Source organism: Pyricularia grisea, assembly GCF_004355905.1.
Source record: "Pyricularia grisea strain NI907 chromosome Unknown Pyricularia_grisea_NI907_Scaffold_7, whole genome shotgun sequence".
Taxonomy (NCBI): domain Eukaryota; kingdom Fungi; phylum Ascomycota; class Sordariomycetes; order Magnaporthales; family Pyriculariaceae; genus Pyricularia; species Pyricularia grisea.
Genome location: NW_022156720.1, coordinates 106,877 through 125,444, shown reverse-complemented (window position 1 = coordinate 125,444; position 18,568 = coordinate 106,877). Strand labels below are relative to the sequence as shown.

The following is an 18,568-nucleotide window of genomic DNA, read 5'->3' as shown; positions in this document are numbered from 1 at the left end:
CTCGGCGTCGCTCAATTTGATGCACAAATATTGTTCTTGTCGATCGCCCACTCGATAGTGCATTGACGCCGGCATATACTTTCCTCCAATGCAAGCCACTCTTCTTGCATTGACGGGAGTGCCCCAATTATTATTTACCTAGGTATCCAAGCGCGTCGCAACCAAGGAACGTTACTACCTGCCTGACTTGAGGCCGCTGCGAACTCGACAACTTTCTTGGCAGCTTTCTCGACAGCCATCCCAGTTATCGAGAACCAAACCCTATCCATCGAGTCTTCGCCTCGATTGACCCAGCTGCGAGAGTGACGAGCAGGATCTCCTCACGACAAGCGCGATATACTTTCATCGAGCATTCCGTTCGCGGTACCAAAGCTTTTTCCTGTTTGCGCTACAGGGGAAACGACGGAACGGTGCGTACGTCTTGAACCGAGCTCGACCTTTCAATCAAGACCACAACAGCATCGCAAGTCGCGCATCGCCTCAACTTCTCAAGATTGACAACTCGTCCGCACAATCCGACCGTGCCGTGCCTGTCATCCCGCAATCGCCAAATACTAGTCTCCTGCTGTCAAACCACTTGACACACAGACAAAATGGCCTCGACGGTAACCAGCGGCTACACCATGGCGCGCCGCGAGCCAATCCACCGCTACCATTGGCCGGCGGTGCAGCTCAACATATGGCTACTTGTGATGCTGCTCGCCTCATCGACCATCGTCGGCGTCTTTGCCAACTTTATCAACGTGCAGTACCAGCTCCTGCTCGGGGTGCCGTGGTACTTTCCATACTTTATTGTGGTCGGATCGATGGTCATAGTCTTCATCTTTCTCATGCTTTGGCTCATTTTCAACTCCCGTTTGCTGCCGTCCGTCGTTATGATCGGCGGCTTCATCCTCTGGGTCATGTGGCTCGTGGGATTGATCATGGTCAGCATTGAGCTGTGGGGTTCAAATAGCGGCAGTGTCCAGGGCAGTTGCAATCTGTTGGTATTCAACCAGAACCCTACTGGGCAGACGCTCAATACGCTGGCATGGCTGCAGCAGAGAAGTATCTGTAAGTTCCTTATCCTGTCATTCTTCCTCTATGGTTCTGTGCGTATCCGTAAATGATCGGATGACTAATTGGCATTGCAGGTCAATCCTGGCAAGCCGTTTTTGCTTTTGCGCTCGTTGGGCAGCTGTTCCTGCTGTGGATCATGATCATGGCGTATCAAGTGTTTGCGGGACAGGCGTTATGAAGTTAGGAACTGTGACGAGTACGTAGTTTTTTGGTACGTATCGGATACACTGTTGATATTAGCTGATGAAGCTCTACTCAACTACTCAGTCTGAAGTGATGGGAGTTCAAGGCATTGTAATAGCGTGTTATGCATTATGTCATTAAAAATTTTGGCTAGGCTCTAGTGTTGTATTAATTCCAGGTTTCCATGTGCACATCGGATGATCCATCGTGAACGTTTTCCTGCCTGAAGTAGTGACCAGACCCCTAGTTCGAGATCTTGGGGTTGACCTTTTTGCTATAGGATAATTTGTTGTATCAGCACGAGAATCATAAAAAGTTCGAACGCAGATCAACTTACCCAGTCACCTTCTCAAAGGCGCCCCGAGCCGCATCGGTAATCTTTTCACTGGTGTTCCGGTCGACGGGGTGGCCAGACTTCTTGGCGAGTGCGTCAAAGGCTACAACGGATGATCAGCTAAGGTGTACGAAGTAGATAGGCTGAAAAAGTACTTTTGGGACATACCTTTGTCGCCATAGTCCTTCTTCTCACCCGCCATGCCGGCGTTCTGCTGTCCAGGGGCGACAGTGCCGTTGTTGTTGTTTGTGAAGGAGTTCATTTTGATGGAGATTTGAAATTTGAAGTGATAGATCGTGTGTGGTTCAAGTGGCTATGCGTTGCTGCTTGTTTTGTTATGATACAAGATAGACAGATTGGCAAGCTCTGGTGTCAATATTTATATTCAGTTTGAGTGATGACATCACCTGAAGACGGCGATTGTTCAACCAAGCTGCAAAAACCCCATCGGGGGCTCGACCGCAGGTGACCTGCTTCTACCGGGTTTAGGTAGAGCAGGAATCGAGTTGGATTACGATACAATATGCAGCTAAAGGTAATGGTGGTGCATTCCCCGCCCAAGGTTCAGTTAATCCGGGACTATTTACGTGTAGTACATACAGCAGTGACGTTGGGGCTTGGATGTTATGCCTACCCCAAAAGTCAGTTCAGATGATTGTTGCCTTATGCAACAAGGAACTCAGCCAACCACAGGCAGAAAAGTATCGAATCTGGTTCATTATTTTCTTGCTGTGTTGAGCCGGACTGGCGCGGGCCCTGCTGGTGGCATCCGAAACGTGGGGAGGCACAGTCAAACTACGTCATTTTGAGGATCCTGGACAACTGGTCCAGGTAAGATGCTTTGAGTAGGTGTGAACGAACTAGGATACTGTACGACCTCTGCATGCACGTCCTCCCTCTGGAAGATTGGACGCGGGATTTCGTTTTGCCAGAGAGACGGCAAACTTGGGGAGAAAAAAATAAAACTGGAGAGTTAAACTGTCAAACGCGCATTGCTGTCTTTATACGAAGCGAAGTAGTTTTGAACTAAATAAACTTGCATCCACTTGGGCTCCACGCTGCCCTGATGCCAAGGACTGGGCATAGCTTGTAAATAATAGTATCCAAGATGGAATAGGTGAATCTAGGTTTAAGCAACATCTCGGCATAGTTGGCACGCCGATTTTCCACAGCTCGTCCACAAGAGCTGACTTTGAACTCTTCCATTTGATGCACGCACGTGATTGGATTAGACAGTTCCAATTGATTTGGTCCGACCATTGAAAGAAAAGGGGTTATGGCACCATCTACTTCGGCAATTGGATACTTTACTCTCCAAGGTAAACTAGGCCTTTCCGAGAGCTAATCTAGTCGGTGTTTGGGGAAAAAAAAAAAAAAAAAAAAAAAAAAAAAGATTCGCCGCCGAGCCAGCGCGATGGCGTCTCCCAACCTCTGCGAGAGACAAATAAAATAATAACAAAAAAACCAAAGAGGCATACGAAAGACAACTGTGAGCCTTGGTTGGGGGCGGTGTCTGTCAGTTAACTCAACTCCGTACCTGTCAAACACTGGCGGGAGGATCAACAGCCACATCCTGGCAGATCCAGTAGTTCGGCTTGGTAAGGTGATGTCCCTATCTAAAACCATCTTATCACTGTCCAATGATGCTCGATGGGCTGGCATCCAGATCAAGTACACATCCATGTAATTCTCCCAGGATCCAGTGCTGGAAAGCTCTTCAATCCTTGAGCTCAGCTCAGCTTAAACATGACTCCTCTTCTAACAATCTTCTCAAGCCGGAAAAGAAATACCCATTGTTTGCTTCTTAGGGTATCTCGCTCGTCTCATTGAGCGTAATTAGAAAAGAAAAAAAAGAAAGAAAAGAAGTCAACTGAAACAGCAGGGATCGGAGCCGAGCCGTTACTGTTTAATCGCAAGGTGTGGACCAGCGGGCGTTCAGGGATTCCATTCGCTGCAAGGCACTAACGTGAGGGGCACTCAGTGGGTTGCGCCCCCAGAGCAACAGCGCGACCCGTAAGGGGAAAAAAAGGGCAAGGGTCCGAGCGCGTCATTTGTCCCGCGTGGGTTATGAACTCCTTTGACCACTCACAGGACGTTGCACCCGCGCAACCACAGTGGAGTGGACGTCCTTTGACTTTTCGGCGCGACGGCAATCAACACACACCATCCCGTCGTACTGTATTTTATTTTGGCTCTAATCCCTCCACACGACCCAGAATATTCTGGCGCCTGGTAGCCGATCGGCAAATCTCCCTTAACATTGCGATCGTAGGGACTTGTCTGTAGTGACTTGGTTTGAGCAAATGCATCACCACGTCGCTCAAATAGCACAAGACTTCTGATGATGGATGACGGGGAGTCGAGTGCTCCGCAGAAGCAGCACCAGCTCGAACCCTCACGGACTTCGCCTAAGCCTTCACCCCTGGTCCTGCGCGCTGTTGAAAACGACGGCACTCGAGAGTCTTATACTCCCACAGGTCCTCCACCCGAGTCGCTCAAGCTGGAAAACATACCACCATTGAAACCATCATCACATTCGGTGCCCGACAGCTCCTTCGACAGCAGCATGGCTGACGGCCAAAGCATCCTGGACGACAGGCACTCTGACTCGCTCGCTGAACAAGCCGTCCGCGAACACTTACAAGACCTCGACTCCAGCTTCGTCCCGCCTATATCGCCAATACCCACGATAGTCGCCCGAGGTGCCGCAGCCGAGGACGACACCTTTGTCTTTGACTCTCCGAAAAAGTCTTCATCTACCAACGCTCGAGAGCCCAGTCCATCCTCTTCGAAACCGCAGACACAATCTGATGGAATCCCGAAATCGAGCCCACCTACGCCTGACCCGAGCAAGAATGCTTCAAAACAACCGACCGTTGAAGACCCTAGCCATGACGACTCGCTCTTGAACGTACAAAATGCGGTCGATGCAAGCACGACAAGCGCCACTACAGCCTCGCTCGAAGCCTTCTCGTCGTCACCAACGGCTGCCGCTGCTGCACGAACGATATCGCGAGCTATATCCAGAGCCAGCAATGGGAAGAGCGAAGGAGCCAGCCATGCGGACGACAGTTTTTCTACCGACAACAGCGCCATGTCAGAGGGGTTACGGAACAATGACGACAATGCAGACCCTGGCGATTCGTCGGAACTGTCTGAGCGCCCTAAGGAAAAGCCATACTTTCTCGATGCTGGGAGCACACCGGGCAATGCACTTCGTTCCAGCAGGCCCAAATATCTTTGGAGCCGAAACGCTAGCCAAAGGTCTAGCGTCTCCTCGTCTGCTACCAACAATAGTTCCGTGGATGACCGCGATAGTGATGTGACGGTCGGCCTCGGCACTGACTATGCGCTTCAGTCTGGAGGAGCCTTGCCGGCTGCTGGGCCTTCCCGGGGATACAGCAACATGTCGAGAACGGTCAGTCTTGGGAGCATGGCCTCTGGTCTTGATGATGAGCCCGTAGGACGTGTTATGGATCAACTTGAAACGCTTGACGAGCATAATGTCAACAGCTTTGGTCGTGATCCCATGCGAACCCCAAAGGCCAAGGGATCGCTCGCGCCAACAGACACGGTCATTGCCCGTCGCGTTATGAATGTCCACGTTCCCGAGTCGCTGGCGCGCGAGTACAAGAGTAAAGGTGGGCTGCAGACACCAAGGCGACAATCGGAAATGACATCAAGTGGTGTGACGCCCAAACGAACTCTGACTCTCAAGGAGCAGAGCAGTACCATCGAACGGCTGTCGAAAGAGAACTTTGACCTGAAACTCAAGGTCATGTTCCTCAACGATCGTTTGGACAAGCTTTCGGAAGAGGGTGTTAAGGAGATGATCTCGGAGAATGTAGAGTTGAAGACCGGGCTGGCCGTCCTGCAGCGCGACAACAAGGTGCTGCGGCGGCGGGTCAAGGAGCTCGAGAAGCAGCTCAAGGAAGAGGACGACCGACCCAGCACTGCGAGGAGCGGTGCATCCAGTGAGCAGGCATCGGCGGCAGACCAAGAAGCGCAAGAGAGAGAAGAAGAGCTGGTATACTTGCGCGAGCGCATTGAGGAGTACGAGACCGAGATCGACAGGTTACGAGACGAGAACCTGTCGACCGAGGCAGAGAAGAGGCGGATGGCTGAGCACGTGCGGACGCTGCAGAACGCGGGCGAGAAGCATGTGGGTGACAGCCTAGGGAGACAGGAGGAGGCCGACGTATGGAAGGACTTGTTTGAGCAGGAAACCGCCCGGCGAGAGCAGGCGGACGAGGAGAACCGCAAGCTCAGGGACGAAGTTTTTCAGCTCAAGCAGCAAGTCACTACCAATGTCGTCGGTCATGGCACCTCCGGGTCTGGGAGGATGCATCACACTACCAACATCTACAACATTACCAAAGCCCATCGGGCCACATCGCCCAGCAGGCCCATGTCGGCGTTCTCTGGCGAGGCGGAGAGCTCGAACGGCCTTGTTAGCGTGGCTAGCACTCTTGTCGAGGAGCTGCGACGTGAGGGCGAGGCGTTGCGCCATGAGAACGCCGAGCTTCGGAGGGAGGTTGGTGCTCAGACGTCCATGTTGACTTCACGAAACCGCGAGAAGGAGCGACTTTATCAAGAGATTGAGGATCTCAAGCTAGCATCTCGTCGTGGCGGCCCGGCACCATCAACTATCGACAGCCTGCTCGATCGATCTGCTTCACGAGCCGGAAGAGACAGGTCCGCGTCCAGAGTTAGTGTTGGGACGAGAGCCGTGTCTGGGATCGATGAAGCAGAACGAGAAGAGTTGGAGAACAAGATGGCCGAGCTTCGCGACAAGATTAACGAGTTGAAGCTCAACAATTCAGACTTGCAGACTGAACTCAACAGCTGCACAGAAGACTTTGAAGCCGCCGTCGAGGCCAAGCGGCAGGCTGAAGAAGTTGCCCTGGGGTTGCAGGATGACCTGGACACTGCAATGAACGACCTGGTGGTTTTGCAAACAGAACGAGACGAGGCTTTGCAGGAGAACGACGCTCTGCAGGCCGAGTTCGAGGCTTTACGAAAGGAAGCACAAGAGGAGCTTGACGCCCTCGATCAAGAGTTGGAAGTTAGAAACGACGAGCTCCAAAGGTTGCAGATCGAACTTTCCGACCGGACCGAGAACTTCAATGCCCTGCAGGACGAAATGCGCAAGCTGAGCGAAAGCTTGGTTGGGCTAGAGGATGAACAAGAGAAAAAGATGAAGATGATTGCCGGCCTGGAAGAACAACTTGCCGAGGCCAACAAGGAATCGGAAGAGCTTGAGGCCAAGCTTCTAGAGTCTAACGAAAAGGCACAGAGGCTCAGTGTGCAGCAAGAGTCTGGCCAGGATGAGATTGCCTTCCTGCGCGAGGAGCAGGAGCAAGACAAGATTCGCATTGGAGACCTCGAGGCGCAGATCGCCACCGCTGAGCAGTCCCTGAAAGAGGCGCATGAACGTGTTAAGGAGCTCGATCAGCGTCTCGCCACGGAACGCAGACAACGCGAACTCGTGGCGGCTGCCGAAAAGGAAGAAGTCCAGCAATTCGTCAACGAGCTCAACAGGGAGGCATCGACGGCTAAGGACGAAGCCAAGAGACTACGGAAGAGCCTCAACAACAGGGAGAGGGAGGCCACTGAGTGGAAAGAGAGGCTCATGGAGCTGGAGAACAACTTGCGCGAGGCACTTGGAGACCTTAATGGGACTAGGTCTAGCCTACTTAAGGTACGTTTTTGAACCATCACATCAACGATCTTTGCTAACAGATATAGTCCATTGCGAAACTCCAACGTGAGCTGGAGGAAACAGTACAGGAGCTCAGCACCACCAAGGCAGCTCTCGTCGACAAGGACCGTCTGCTCAAGCAACGCGACGCTCTCCTCGAGTCGCATGGCCTCGAAGCCAGGAAGCTGGCCGACATGCTGGAAAAGGAGAGGCAGGCACACCGAGTGTCCAAGCACCAGTTTGAGACGTTCCAAAAGACCCATCAGCATATCACACGTACAAATAGCAGTCAGGAACAGCGCATTTCGGAACTTGAGTCCACAAAAGCTCAGGACGGCCGCAAGATTGCACAGCTTGAGCGCACGCTCAAGGAGCAACTTAACGAGCGCAACAACTTGCTGCTCGTGCTCTGGACCCGTCTTTCAGCTCTGTGTGGAAGCGACTGGGCACATGACAACAGCCTCATCAACGGGCGGGCCTTGCCCAGCCTGGAGGCAGTGGCTACGATGCTTCCAGGGTTTAGCAAGAACCTCCTCGGCGCGGTTAAGACCATCGAGACGATGGTGGGTGGGTTCCAGAATCGTATAAAAGATGTAGAGAAGCAGATCTGGAAGGAGTATCACTCGCTCGAGACGACGCTAGAGCAGCGTACCAAAAAGCTCGACAAGCTGGAGGCGGCGGTGCGGAGCGGCATAGCGGCAGGTACCATTGGAATGTCAGTCTCGGAGCGAGAGATGCAATCTCGATTAATCAGACTGGAAGATGCGTACCGTCAACTCAAAGTGGAGAACACGACCTTGCGCACGGCCAGCGAGGTACGACAACGTGCGGCTAAGAGCAGCGACAGTGTCGAAGGTCACAGTCCGTCGCCCAGTATACCGACGGGCCCCAGAGGCGGGAGTCGCGACCGCGCCTTGCGTAACAGCAGCATGGCACGGCGGCCGGTAACCGCGGGTGATGTTGCATTCGACAAGGACGGCAGCGGCAGGGAGGTGGCTCGGCCAGAAACGGCCCACGTATCGGACACAGACCCCAAGTGGATTCTTCGACTTAGGGAGATGGAGAACAAGCTCAAGACGGAGCGCGAGGGGCGAGTGCAGGACCGGAGCGCGGCCAGAGAGCGAATCCGCGAGCTTGAGGCGCATCAGCGCACGACAGACAGGGATCTGCAAAGGGCAAGAGAGAGGGAAAGGGGGAGACAGTGATTTTCTTTTGTTCATACCTTCATACCAATATCGGAGCGTTTCCTTTGTTGTTCACTTTGGGCGTTGCATTACTGAGGATCGACAGCATGGAAGAAAAGCTGTTTTGGCATGTTTTACTTGTTTTGAGATGTGCTTAGCTACCTACCTCTGAATAGGTAGCTAGGTAGGTAGGTTTGCGAGTTTGAATTATTCAGCTTGTCGAGAAACGTATAGAGGGTTTGCTGGGCTTGGTTACTGGTATTAAATTTGCCCTTTGCCCTGTATTATTCCATTCATTCATTGCCTTCAATCGAATGGAAAAAGGCTGTCACAAGCCTGTATTGTATTTTATTATATAAATTAAACTCAATGGAATGTTTGTTAATAGCAGGTGTAATTAAATACTAGGTACCTTAGGTATGGATTATTGTTTGTTGGTCAATCTCTGGGATGGTCCCGCCAGTCACCAGCACGCCAGGCCACGGGACGGCAGGGCCAACCCCTACTGTAGGTAGCCAACCGCTACCAACCCCACTACCCCTCATCACTCAGGTCAACTTCTTTACCCAAACCTCACCAATCTCATCGCCCTCGTCACCAACACATACCCACTCACCCATACCATATTCTTTGGGTGCTCTTCGAAGACCTCTTCCGCCCCCACCCACGATGAGATTACCCGGACGATAGTTTTCATCGGCCTGCATTCTCTTGATGACACTTCCGTGGATCCTCGCGTCTGCAGGCATGTCTCGGGTCTCGCCACGTGGCAGAGGCCATCGGATTGGCTGCCAACTGCCATCAGGCTGTAGATCCATGCGGCGAAAGGGAAGCCACTCCATCAAGCGCCACGACAGCGTGGCCATGTGCGTGAGGCCACCATTGAAAGCAAGCGAGTCGTGGATCGGCGCCGTGTGATGCTCGCCATACCCGACCGCCGTTTCTGTGTCGGTCAGTGTGATACTCGACTGGGGAATGCTGTTGACCCGGATGTTGGGTACACGTTGTGGTGGGCGCTGGCAGTTGGGGCCTGCGCAACCCATCGACACAACCTTTTCCATGTCAAAGGTCAGGCCGGCCCGCATCGCCTCGCGCACCATCCATGCCAGTGGGACGTGGCTGGCATTGCCCTCGCCAGGCTTTACGCTCCACCCGCCGCCGACGTCGCCGTGACCGCCTGAAAACCACACCTCATCGATGTCCTGGTCCGTTTCGTCTTCGGAGTCGAAGCCGTCTTCGACGTCGGATGCGTCGGGTATGTCGGTGAAGTCGGCGTGCCGCATGGAAGGCGCTAGAGACCGCGAGCGACTCCGACTTCGGATTCGGTATCGTTCGGGCTGTTCCATAGAAAGACCTGGCGACAAGTGACGCTCCTGTTCGTTCTTGTCTTCATCATCCAGCTGCTTTGATACACGGCGACCACGTGGTGGGTCCGCCTCGCCATCCAAGCTGCTCCTGGGGTCTGGAACATTGCGAAGCTTGTTGTGGTGGCAACGGTACTTGTCTCGCATGTGGTGCAGTTTCTGTTCGAGCCGGTTCTCCTTCTTGTCGCCATTGTCCTCACTCCTACTTTGGTAGATCAAGTCTTGACGGAACTTGGCTCTCCTTTCGTCGATACTAACAGCATGTCGAATAACCTTGGCTGAAGTCCGAGCCGTGTAGGGAAACTTGGAGCCGTGACGCTCCATCCAAGCCGTCTCAAAGCGTGGGACGCTGTTGACCGTGTCGAACAGACCTAGGAAGCGGATGCGGCGCACGGGCCGGGAGAAGGTTTCGCGGAATCCCTTGAGGAAGGTGTAAAGCTCGTCCACCTTGGCGCGGTCCTTGTCCATGGCTTCCCGGACATTGCGCATATTCTTTCTGAGCTTTGCCTTTTTCTTCTCGTCCGGCTCGGCGTCGATCTCAGCCTTTTGCTCCGTAAAAGGCTCTGCCTCGCCATGTTCGGCGTCTCCACCCGCACCCCGACGGCATTGCCACTGGGCAAAAGCTCGCCAAGCAAACGCCACCATCTCCTCATTTCCGTGCGAAAGTAGTCCGACGTAGTCGAGCATCTCGGCAAGGAACCGGGCGATGTAGGCACCACGCGAGAAGCCGAAGATGTAAATCTCATCACCGGGCGAGTAGAACCTCATCAGGAAGCGGTATCCGCCAACGACGTGCTGGTCAAACGATGACCCGATGGCGCTGTCTTTTGCCTTTTGCATGTTGGCCTTGAAGCGTGCCCTAAGTGAGCCATGCGAAAGGTTGTTGGAGACGACATAAGTCCCGATACCCGCTGTTATTTTTTTGTCAGCTTAGGAAGGCAGTGCAGGGAACTTTGGAGCTTACGCTGGTAGTAATGGTCTGTAAAGTGTTAGTGCATTGTCTTTTTTTTTTTTTTTGTCTTTCTGTCAAGCATTTTTAGGTTCACTTACATTGATCTCTAGCCGTGCGGTCAAGCATCCTAAATATCTTGAGAATGTTGCTATCGCTTTCGTCCCCTCGAAACTTGTTTCCAGTGCCATCGAAGCATAGCACCAGCTTGTGTGGTCGTGGACATGAGGAGCGGGGATTCTGGGGTTGATGCGAATGCTCAGAAAACCTTGCCTCTGACGAGCTATCTTTGGCGACCTGCTCCTTTGCGGATGAACCCGCGACCTTGCTACCAACGTCGGCAGCAAAGCTTGGTGCAAGATGCATAGTATCCATCGTGATGTTTCTCTTTGATGTTCCCAAAAGCTCAAAGCCTCTGGTTCGCAAACGTTTCCCTGCTTCTACAGTCTGGCGGCGTTCGTCTTGTCTATGTCCATCCAACGACGTACGGTAGATGGTCCCGGCGTTCCCCAATCTGGCTAGGAATATGTACAGTAAGGTATACGAAAGTCAATATATCCCCTGTCTCAGCCGCAAGGCAATTGCACGGCCCAACTACGGCGCAAACTGAATCACGGCGCCATACATAGGTACTGGTGCAAGCCACATCGGTAATTGTCTTTGATTCGCCGATTCTCTCTACGCTAATTATGCTTCTACCGCCGCAAAACTGGCTTAATGCGGTGCCACTGGCTTAATCCTGTTCTATATACACAAACAACTAACTACCTTGCTACCTACCTGCGGAGTTCATTCCACCTCCAATCAGAAGTGGTGCATTACTAGTGGATCATATGTCGCGTTTCCATATGCGTTTCCTCCAAACGTCAGATAACCATTGACGTATGGAGTGCTGGGAAACTTTTTGAGAATCTCAGCTGCCGTCCCGAGAACCCACACTGTCTGCATTCCCATCATCATGTGTTGGAGGACATGGCAATGCATAACCCAGGCACCAATGTCATCCTCGGTAACCCGTACGCGCCACGCTCGCCACCCGGCTGTATGATTTTGCTCACCCTTGGCCGCATAGCGGTACAGCATGGTGGTATCCCTAAGGGCCGGCACGAAACTGCCGTCTGCAAAATGCTGAGCATCCACGGCCGCGGCGTCATAGGTATTGTTGCCGCTACCAAGGTCGTAGATGTGGGTCCCGTGAGTGTGCATGGGATGGACGTCCCAACTTCCTAGCTGCCCCGAGTTTCCCTGCCAGACGATGTCTATTACTTCCCCCACGGCCGCTGGGAACGTTTGTGTGGTCGGGTCCCAACCGTCGTTGGCGAGTGCAGCATCTCTGGACGGAGAGATGCCGGTTGTGATGATGCCGATCAGTATGGGAGGCACATTTTTCGCGGCTTGACTATCTTCTTGCCAGGAAAGGGAGTTTTGACTAGAGGGTACCGTTAGTTAGTAGGCAGGGATTTAGCCGGGAGAAGAAGAAGCGGTCAAGTTTTCTTCTCTTTTTTGTTTTTTCCTTTCTTTTCTTTTTACTTACGCCCACTGTATTGAGCCATTGACGCTCCCGTTGACCACATTTCCGTCGACTACCACCTGCTTAACGTTGAGGTAAATGGTCCGTGTCACCTCGGAAAGCTTTGGAAACTTTTGACGAACACTGTCCTGCAAAGGCTGCAGCGTATACTCCATCCAAGTACTGGGGTTATCGGGAATAGTAGTAACAGGGTTGGACGGCAGGGTTGCGGGCAGAGTTGCTTCTGCTTGATCTGGAAGATCATATTGTATCAGTGCCCACCCGGTCACGTTGGTTGGCCGCCCCCTCGTTTCATACTGGATCCAAAAGTTGGTCTTGTTGGCGCTGGCAACATCCTTTGCCGACTTTGTTTTCAAAAGAATGCTGTACCGTTGGCCCGACCCGACCTGGAGTCTGTCCGTGCTGGCCGCTTTTGTATACGAGCCGTCGGCCTCGATGATGGTCAGATCGTGGTGGTCTTCAAACGCCATAACGACCAGAGACATGGCCGTGCCGCCGATGAACCTCATGCGGTACGTCTTGTCGGGCTTGACTTTGATCAGGGCAGGCTTGCAAGAATCGTGAGAGGCTTCGGAGAAGGACTTGTTGCCGGAGCGCCCGCCAAAAAGAATGGCCTCGGGCTCACCCGACCACCTGAAGGGCTTCGCATGCAGATCATCGAGGATTTGACGGTCCGTCTTTGGATAGTGCTCGCCCAGGGCGACAATTATCTCGTCGTCATATTCGTAAGGGGGCTTGCCGCAATCCTCGACGATCAATGCGCCGTGTGCGGTGACGGCCTGGAATTCGACGTGGCTGTGGTAAAAGTAAGTACCGGCGCTGCCAACATCGGGTCGAATCTCGTAGTCGAAAAAGTTGCTTGGTGCGATTGGCCACTGGCTGACCAACGGGGTGCCGTCGGAGAAGGGAGCGGTTCGCTGAGAGAGTCCGTGCCAGTGCACCGTGACGTTTTGATCCTTGATTTGGTTGTAAACCCGTACCCACGTCGTCTGATTCTCGCGGAACGCCAGTGACGGACCTGGGGAGGTGCCGTTGAAGACGACGGAATATCGTGTCTGGCAGTTGATGGTGATGTTTTGCGCCGTCGCCACCAGCACGTAATCGGGTTGAAAGGATGTGTCGTGAACCCTGAGCTCGTCGGCGAAGCAGATGCCGAGAAGCAGCAGTAGCCAGGTAAGTAATATGCTAGGCATTTGAAATTGCATTATTACTATTTTTTTTTTGTCTCTTTTTTTTTTTTTTTATACCCTGACTACGCTTGGCCTAGAGAACAGGTGGGTTGACAGTTCATGGATAGCCGGAAGCGGCGGGCTGGTAGGATGCTTAAATCATGTTTTCGGTCTACTGCGCACTAATTTCACGACAACGACGCTTTTTTTGTTGTTGTCAGTCATGTTCCCGATCGACATAATCCCCGTATTTCAGGGTGGGCATCTGGGTTTTTCTGGGATTGCCTTTCCAGCTGGCTAATTTAAACAGGCTTCAACCTGATAAAAATGCAGGCGCAATAAATGAATGGAGTTATGCGTTTGCAATTCTCGACGTGTACAGAGTGACAAAGAATCAACAAAAATTTCAACTCCTAATTAAACCTTAGGCCCGCCCACAAGTCATGTTGGTCGTCGCCAATGAAACGCGACAACAGGTTATTTTAGGTTCAAACCAAACCCCAAGCCTATACCGAGGCCCAAACATCAGATCATGTCTATTATGAGGAGCAAAAAGCTTTTATTATTACTATGGTACAACAACACAAGTTTCATGTAATAAAAAAGTGCCAGCGTTTCGGCCGGCGAGTAATTTCCGCGATGCACGCACCCCCGCCCCCCCCCCTTTTCCCCAAAAACACCCTGAACTCAACCAACTGAACATGGGGTTTTTTGAAATTGGCAGTTCGGTTTCGGACGCTAGAATGTAGTTCCCGTAAAATGTAGTCCCCCCCGTGATGTAGGCCACTATGTTGCGCCGTTTTCCTTGGCCCGCAGTGCGAATTGTTTTCCCATTTGCACGGCCCCGCTACGAGGGTTTGTCTAAGGTAGGTAGGTATCTTCGTGTCTGTCAGCTTCTCAACGCATGGGAAGAACCCCGGGCTAGTAGTGGCTTAAACTCAACAACAAAAGAAAAACACAATCTCGGGGCCAACCAACGTCAGACATATCGGGCCGTCCTCGTTGGCGTCTACCACTTGAGAGAAGCTGAAGCCAAGAATATGCATGCCGTGGCGTCGGTGCTCCCAGCCTTGGACATGATGAAAATAAATCTTTTGTTTTACACAAGTCGATTGGCTGGAATAACGTCCACCTGAACACATGGCTTGACATGGAAGAGACACAAGTTACCGTGTTGATCGGCGGGCGTCTTTGCATTAACTCGCATCCATGGCTGGGCGTTACGCCGAAAGGGTCTTGGTGATGAATGGAGCTGTGGTCCGCTTACGAACTCGATATGAAATATACGATGGCATTCCCGTTGCCAGTCGAGGGGGTTTCCTTTCGTTGTTTGTTCGTTCAATGACCAACCATCATCATGTCTTCAAAGGAGTCACCGAGCCGCAAGAGCTCAAGCTATGGGCAGTCGACCAGGAATGGAAGCTGTCAGGCTGACACGCAAAACGGTCAACTCCCCCCTGTGGGGGAGAAGCCCAAGGCTCCCAAGGAGAATGCCATGAAGAAGCTCAAGGAGATGTCCAAGCGTCCGCTTCCTACCGAGCATGGTGATGGAACATACCCTACCCAGAAGTCACTGACTGGTATTGGGGAAGACTTGAAGCATATTCGTGGTTATGGTAAGTAGGGGTAGTTGTTGCAGATATCGAATAGACCAGCATGTGCCTTGTGCTAACTTGCCGCAGATGTCAAGACTCTACTCAACATGGTCAAGTCCAAGCTAAAGGGAGAGAAGCTCCAGGATGACAAGACCATGATGATGGAACGCGTCATGCAGCTCGTTGCCAGACTTCCTACCGACTCCAAGAAGCGTGCTGAGCTTACCAACTCGCTGGTCAAGGATTTGTGGGAGAGTCTGGATCACCCTCCGCTCAACTATCTCGGCCCTGAGCACGCATACCGCACGCCTGATGGTACCTTTAACGTATGTTGCTCGAGTCAAAAAGAAATCAAAAAAAAAAAAAAAAATCGTTCACCGCTAACATAGAGTAGAACCCATTTAACCCTCACCTCGGTGCGGCAAACACTCGCTACTCCCGGTCCGTGATCCCTACCGTCACCCCGCCGGGTGCCCTGCCGGACCCTGGCCTGATATTTGACTCCATCATGGGACGCACGCCCAACTCGTACCGCAAGCATCCAAACAACGTCTCATCTATCCTGTGGTACTGGGCTACAATCATCATCCATGACATCTTTTGGACCGATCCTCGCGACATCAACACCAACAAGTCTTCGTCGTATCTCGACCTGGCGCCTCTGTATGGCAACAGCCAGGAGATGCAGGATTCGATTCGTACATTCAAGGATGGTCGCATGAAGCCTGATTGTTATGCAGACAAGCGGCTTGCAGGGATGCCGCCTGGTGTCAGCGTTCTCTTGATTATGTTCAACCGCTTCCACAATCATGTGGCGGAGAATCTAGCATTGATCAACGAAGGTGGCAGGTTCACCAAGCCCAGCGAGCTACTAGAGGGTGAGGCCAAGGAGGCCGCCTGGAAAAAGTATGACAACGACCTCTTCCAGGTTGCACGTTTGGTGACCTCGGGTCTGTATATCAACATCACCCTGGTGGACTACGTTAGGAACATTGTCAACGTGAGTCGATCCATCCACCCCTACATCCCATCTTTTTTTTTTTTTTTTTTTTTTTTTTGCTTTCCTTAGATCCACTAACACTCACCACAGCTCAACCGTGTCGACACCACATGGACCCTGGATCCTCGTCAAGATGCGGGTGCCCACGTCGGTACCGCAGATGGAGCCGAGCGTGGCACTGGCAACGCCGTCTCGGCCGAGTTCAACCTCTGCTACCGCTGGCACTCGTGCATCTCGGAAAAGGATAGCAAGTTTGTCGAGTCGCAGTTCCAAAACATCTTTGGCAAGCCGGCCTCTGAGGTCCGCCCCGAAGAGATGTGGAAGGGCTTTGCCAAGATGGACAATGCCACCCCTGCCGACCCGGGCCAGCGCACCTTTGGCGGCTTCAAGCGTGGTCCCGATGGCAAGTTCAACGACGACGACCTTGTCCGTTGCATTTCAGAGTCGATCGAGGACGTCGCAGGTGCTTTCGGTGCCCGCAACGTGCCTCAGGCCATGAAGGTTGTCGAGACGATGGGTATCATCCAAGGCAGGAAGTGGAACGTCGCCGGCTTGAACGAGTTCCGTAAACATTTCCACCTCAAGCCGTATGATACGTTCGAGGAGATCAACTCGGATCCTGGCGTCGCCGAGTCTCTCCGCAGGCTGTACGACCACCCGGATAACGTCGAGCTTTACCCTGGTTTGGTGGCCGAGGAGGACAAGCAGCCCATGGTCCCTGGTGTTGGTATTGCTCCTACCTACACCATCAGCCGTGTCGTGCTCTCGGATGCTGTGTGTCTCGTCCGTGGAGACAGGTTCTACACTACCGACTTTACGCCACGCAACCTGACCAACTGGGGTTACAAGGAGGTCGACTACGACCTCGGCGTCAACCACGGCTGTGTCTTCTACAAGCTCTTCATCCGTGCATTCCCCAACCACTTCAAGCAGAACTCGGTCTACGCACACTACCCCATGGTGGTCCCGTCCGAGAACAAGCGCATCCTGGAAGCTCTAGGACGTGCCGACCTGTTCGACTTTGAAGCACCCAAGTACATCCCTCCTCGCGTCAACATCACGTCTTACGGAGGTGCCAAGTACATCCTCGAGACGCAGGAAAAGTACAAGGTTACCTGGCACGAGGGTCTTGGGTTCCTCATGGGCGAGGGAGGTCTCAAGTTCATGCTTTCGGGTGACGACCCGCTGCACGCCCAGCAGAGGAAGTGCATGGCCGCTCAGCTGTACAAGGATGGCTGGACCGATGCCGTCAAGGCCTTCTACGCCGGCATGATGGAGGAGCTGCTCGTCAGCAAGAGCTACTTCTTGGGCAACAACAAGCACCGCCATGTCGACATCATCAGGGACGTCGGCAACATGGTCCACGTGCACTTTGCCAGCCAGGTCTTTGGTCTCCCTCTCAAGACGGCCAAGAACCCGACCGGAGTGTTCACCGAGCAGGAGATGTACGGTATCCTGGCAGCCATCTTCACTACCATCTTCTTCGACCTCGACCCGTCCAAGTCCTTCCCCCTGCGTACCAAGACGCGCGAGGTCTGCCAGAAGCTGGCCAAGCTCGTCGAAGCCAACGTCAAGCTCATCAACAAGATCCCCTGGTCCAGGGGAATGTTTGTCGGCAAGCCGTCCAAGGATGAGCCGCTATCCATCTACGGCAAGACCATGATCAAGGGATTGAAGGCTCACGGGTTGAGCGACTATGACATTGCCTGGAGCCACGTCGTCCCTACATCGGGCGCCATGGTTCCCAACCAGGCTCAGGTGGTAAGTTTTGACCCGACTACCTAACCTAACCTAACCTAACCTAAACCACTAAAACTGTATCTGTACTGACCGGTTCTTTTGCAGTTTGCCCAAGCTGTGGACTACTACCTGTCTCCCGCCGGCATGCAGTACATTCCCGAGATCCACCTAGTCGCCCTTCAGCCATCAACTCCGGAGACGGATGCTCTCCTCCTCGGCTACGCCATGGAAGGTATCAGACTCGCCGGAACCTTTGGTTCGTACAGGGAAGCTGCCGCAGACGACGTGGTATTTGAGGATGACGGCCGCCAGGTGCCAGTGAAGGCTGGTGATCGCGTCTTTGTATCCTTTGTAAGTTTCTCTTTTTTTTTTTCTTTTTTCTTTTCATCTTTCCCCCCACTTTGTCACCAAAAAATGCTCTTTTACTAACAGCACAAAAACAGGTGGATGCCGCCCGTGACCCTAACCACTTCCCCGACCCAGAGGTGGTCAACCCCCGCCGCCCCGCCGAGAAGTACATCCACTACGGCGTTGGTCCCCACGCGTGCCTGGGCAGGGACGCCAGCCAGATTGCCATCACCGAGATGTTCAGGTGCCTCTTCCGCCGCAGGAACGTGAGGAGGGTGCCGGGACCGCAGGGAGAGCTGAAGAAGGTGCCCCGTCCCGGTGGCTTCTATGTCTACATGAGGGAGGACTGGGGTGGCTTGTTCCCCTTCCCCGTCACCATGCGGGTTATGTGGGATGATGAGTAGATATGCC

The 18,568-nt window shown here is 53.0% G+C and overlaps 6 protein-coding genes across 6 annotated transcripts; 3 read left to right on the top strand and 3 right to left on the bottom strand.

The window, feature by feature from the left end:
• Window positions 1-593: 593 nt before the first annotated feature.
• Window positions 594-1,237, top strand: PgNI_09092 (uncharacterized protein; the record flags this gene model as incomplete). The annotated part of the gene is made up of 2 exons (XM_031129082.1): window positions 594-1,053; window positions 1,134-1,237. 2 exons carry the CDS (start codon window positions 594-596, stop codon window positions 1,235-1,237), a joined length of 564 nt encoding a protein of 187 aa, XP_030977822.1.
• A 248-nt stretch (window positions 1,238-1,485) lies between these two features.
• PgNI_09091 (uncharacterized protein) lies at window positions 1,486-1,838 on the bottom strand (the record flags this gene model as incomplete). Its single annotated transcript, XM_031129081.1, has 3 exons — window positions 1,486-1,516; window positions 1,580-1,679; window positions 1,745-1,838. The coding sequence occupies 3 exons, from the start codon at window positions 1,836-1,838 to the stop codon at window positions 1,486-1,488; spliced, it is 225 nt and encodes a 74-aa protein (XP_030977823.1).
• A 1,963-nt stretch (window positions 1,839-3,801) lies between these two features.
• Window positions 3,802-8,869, top strand: PgNI_09090 (uncharacterized protein). Its single transcript, XM_031129080.1, has 2 exons — window positions 3,802-7,277; window positions 7,325-8,869. Exons 1-2 carry the CDS (start codon window positions 3,918-3,920, stop codon window positions 8,480-8,482), a joined length of 4,518 nt encoding a protein of 1,505 aa, XP_030977824.1. The 5' UTR covers window positions 3,802-3,917; the 3' UTR covers window positions 8,483-8,869.
• A 140-nt stretch (window positions 8,870-9,009) lies between these two features.
• Window positions 9,010-11,567, bottom strand: PgNI_09089 (uncharacterized protein; the record flags this gene model as incomplete). The annotated part of the gene is made up of 4 exons (XM_031129079.1): window positions 9,010-10,736; window positions 10,790-10,804; window positions 10,876-11,292; window positions 11,555-11,567. 4 exons carry the CDS (start codon window positions 11,565-11,567, stop codon window positions 9,010-9,012), a joined length of 2,172 nt encoding a protein of 723 aa, XP_030977880.1.
• Window positions 11,568-11,578: 11 nt separating this feature from the next.
• On the bottom strand, window positions 11,579-13,642 carry PgNI_09088 (uncharacterized protein; the record flags this gene model as incomplete). Its single annotated transcript, XM_031129078.1, has 2 exons — window positions 12,309-13,642; window positions 11,579-12,173 (listed from the first exon to the last, which is right to left on the bottom strand). Exons 1-2 carry the CDS (start codon window positions 13,508-13,510, stop codon window positions 11,579-11,581), a joined length of 1,797 nt encoding a protein of 598 aa, XP_030978288.1. The 5' UTR covers window positions 13,511-13,642.
• Window positions 13,643-14,831: 1,189 nt separating this feature from the next.
• PgNI_09087 (uncharacterized protein) lies at window positions 14,832-18,561 on the top strand (the record flags this gene model as incomplete). The annotated part of the gene is made up of 6 exons (XM_031129077.1): window positions 14,832-15,090; window positions 15,157-15,395; window positions 15,464-16,069; window positions 16,160-17,830; window positions 17,915-18,160; window positions 18,253-18,561. 6 exons carry the CDS (start codon window positions 14,832-14,834, stop codon window positions 18,559-18,561), a joined length of 3,330 nt encoding a protein of 1,109 aa, XP_030978287.1.
• Window positions 18,562-18,568: the final 7 nt, after the last annotated feature.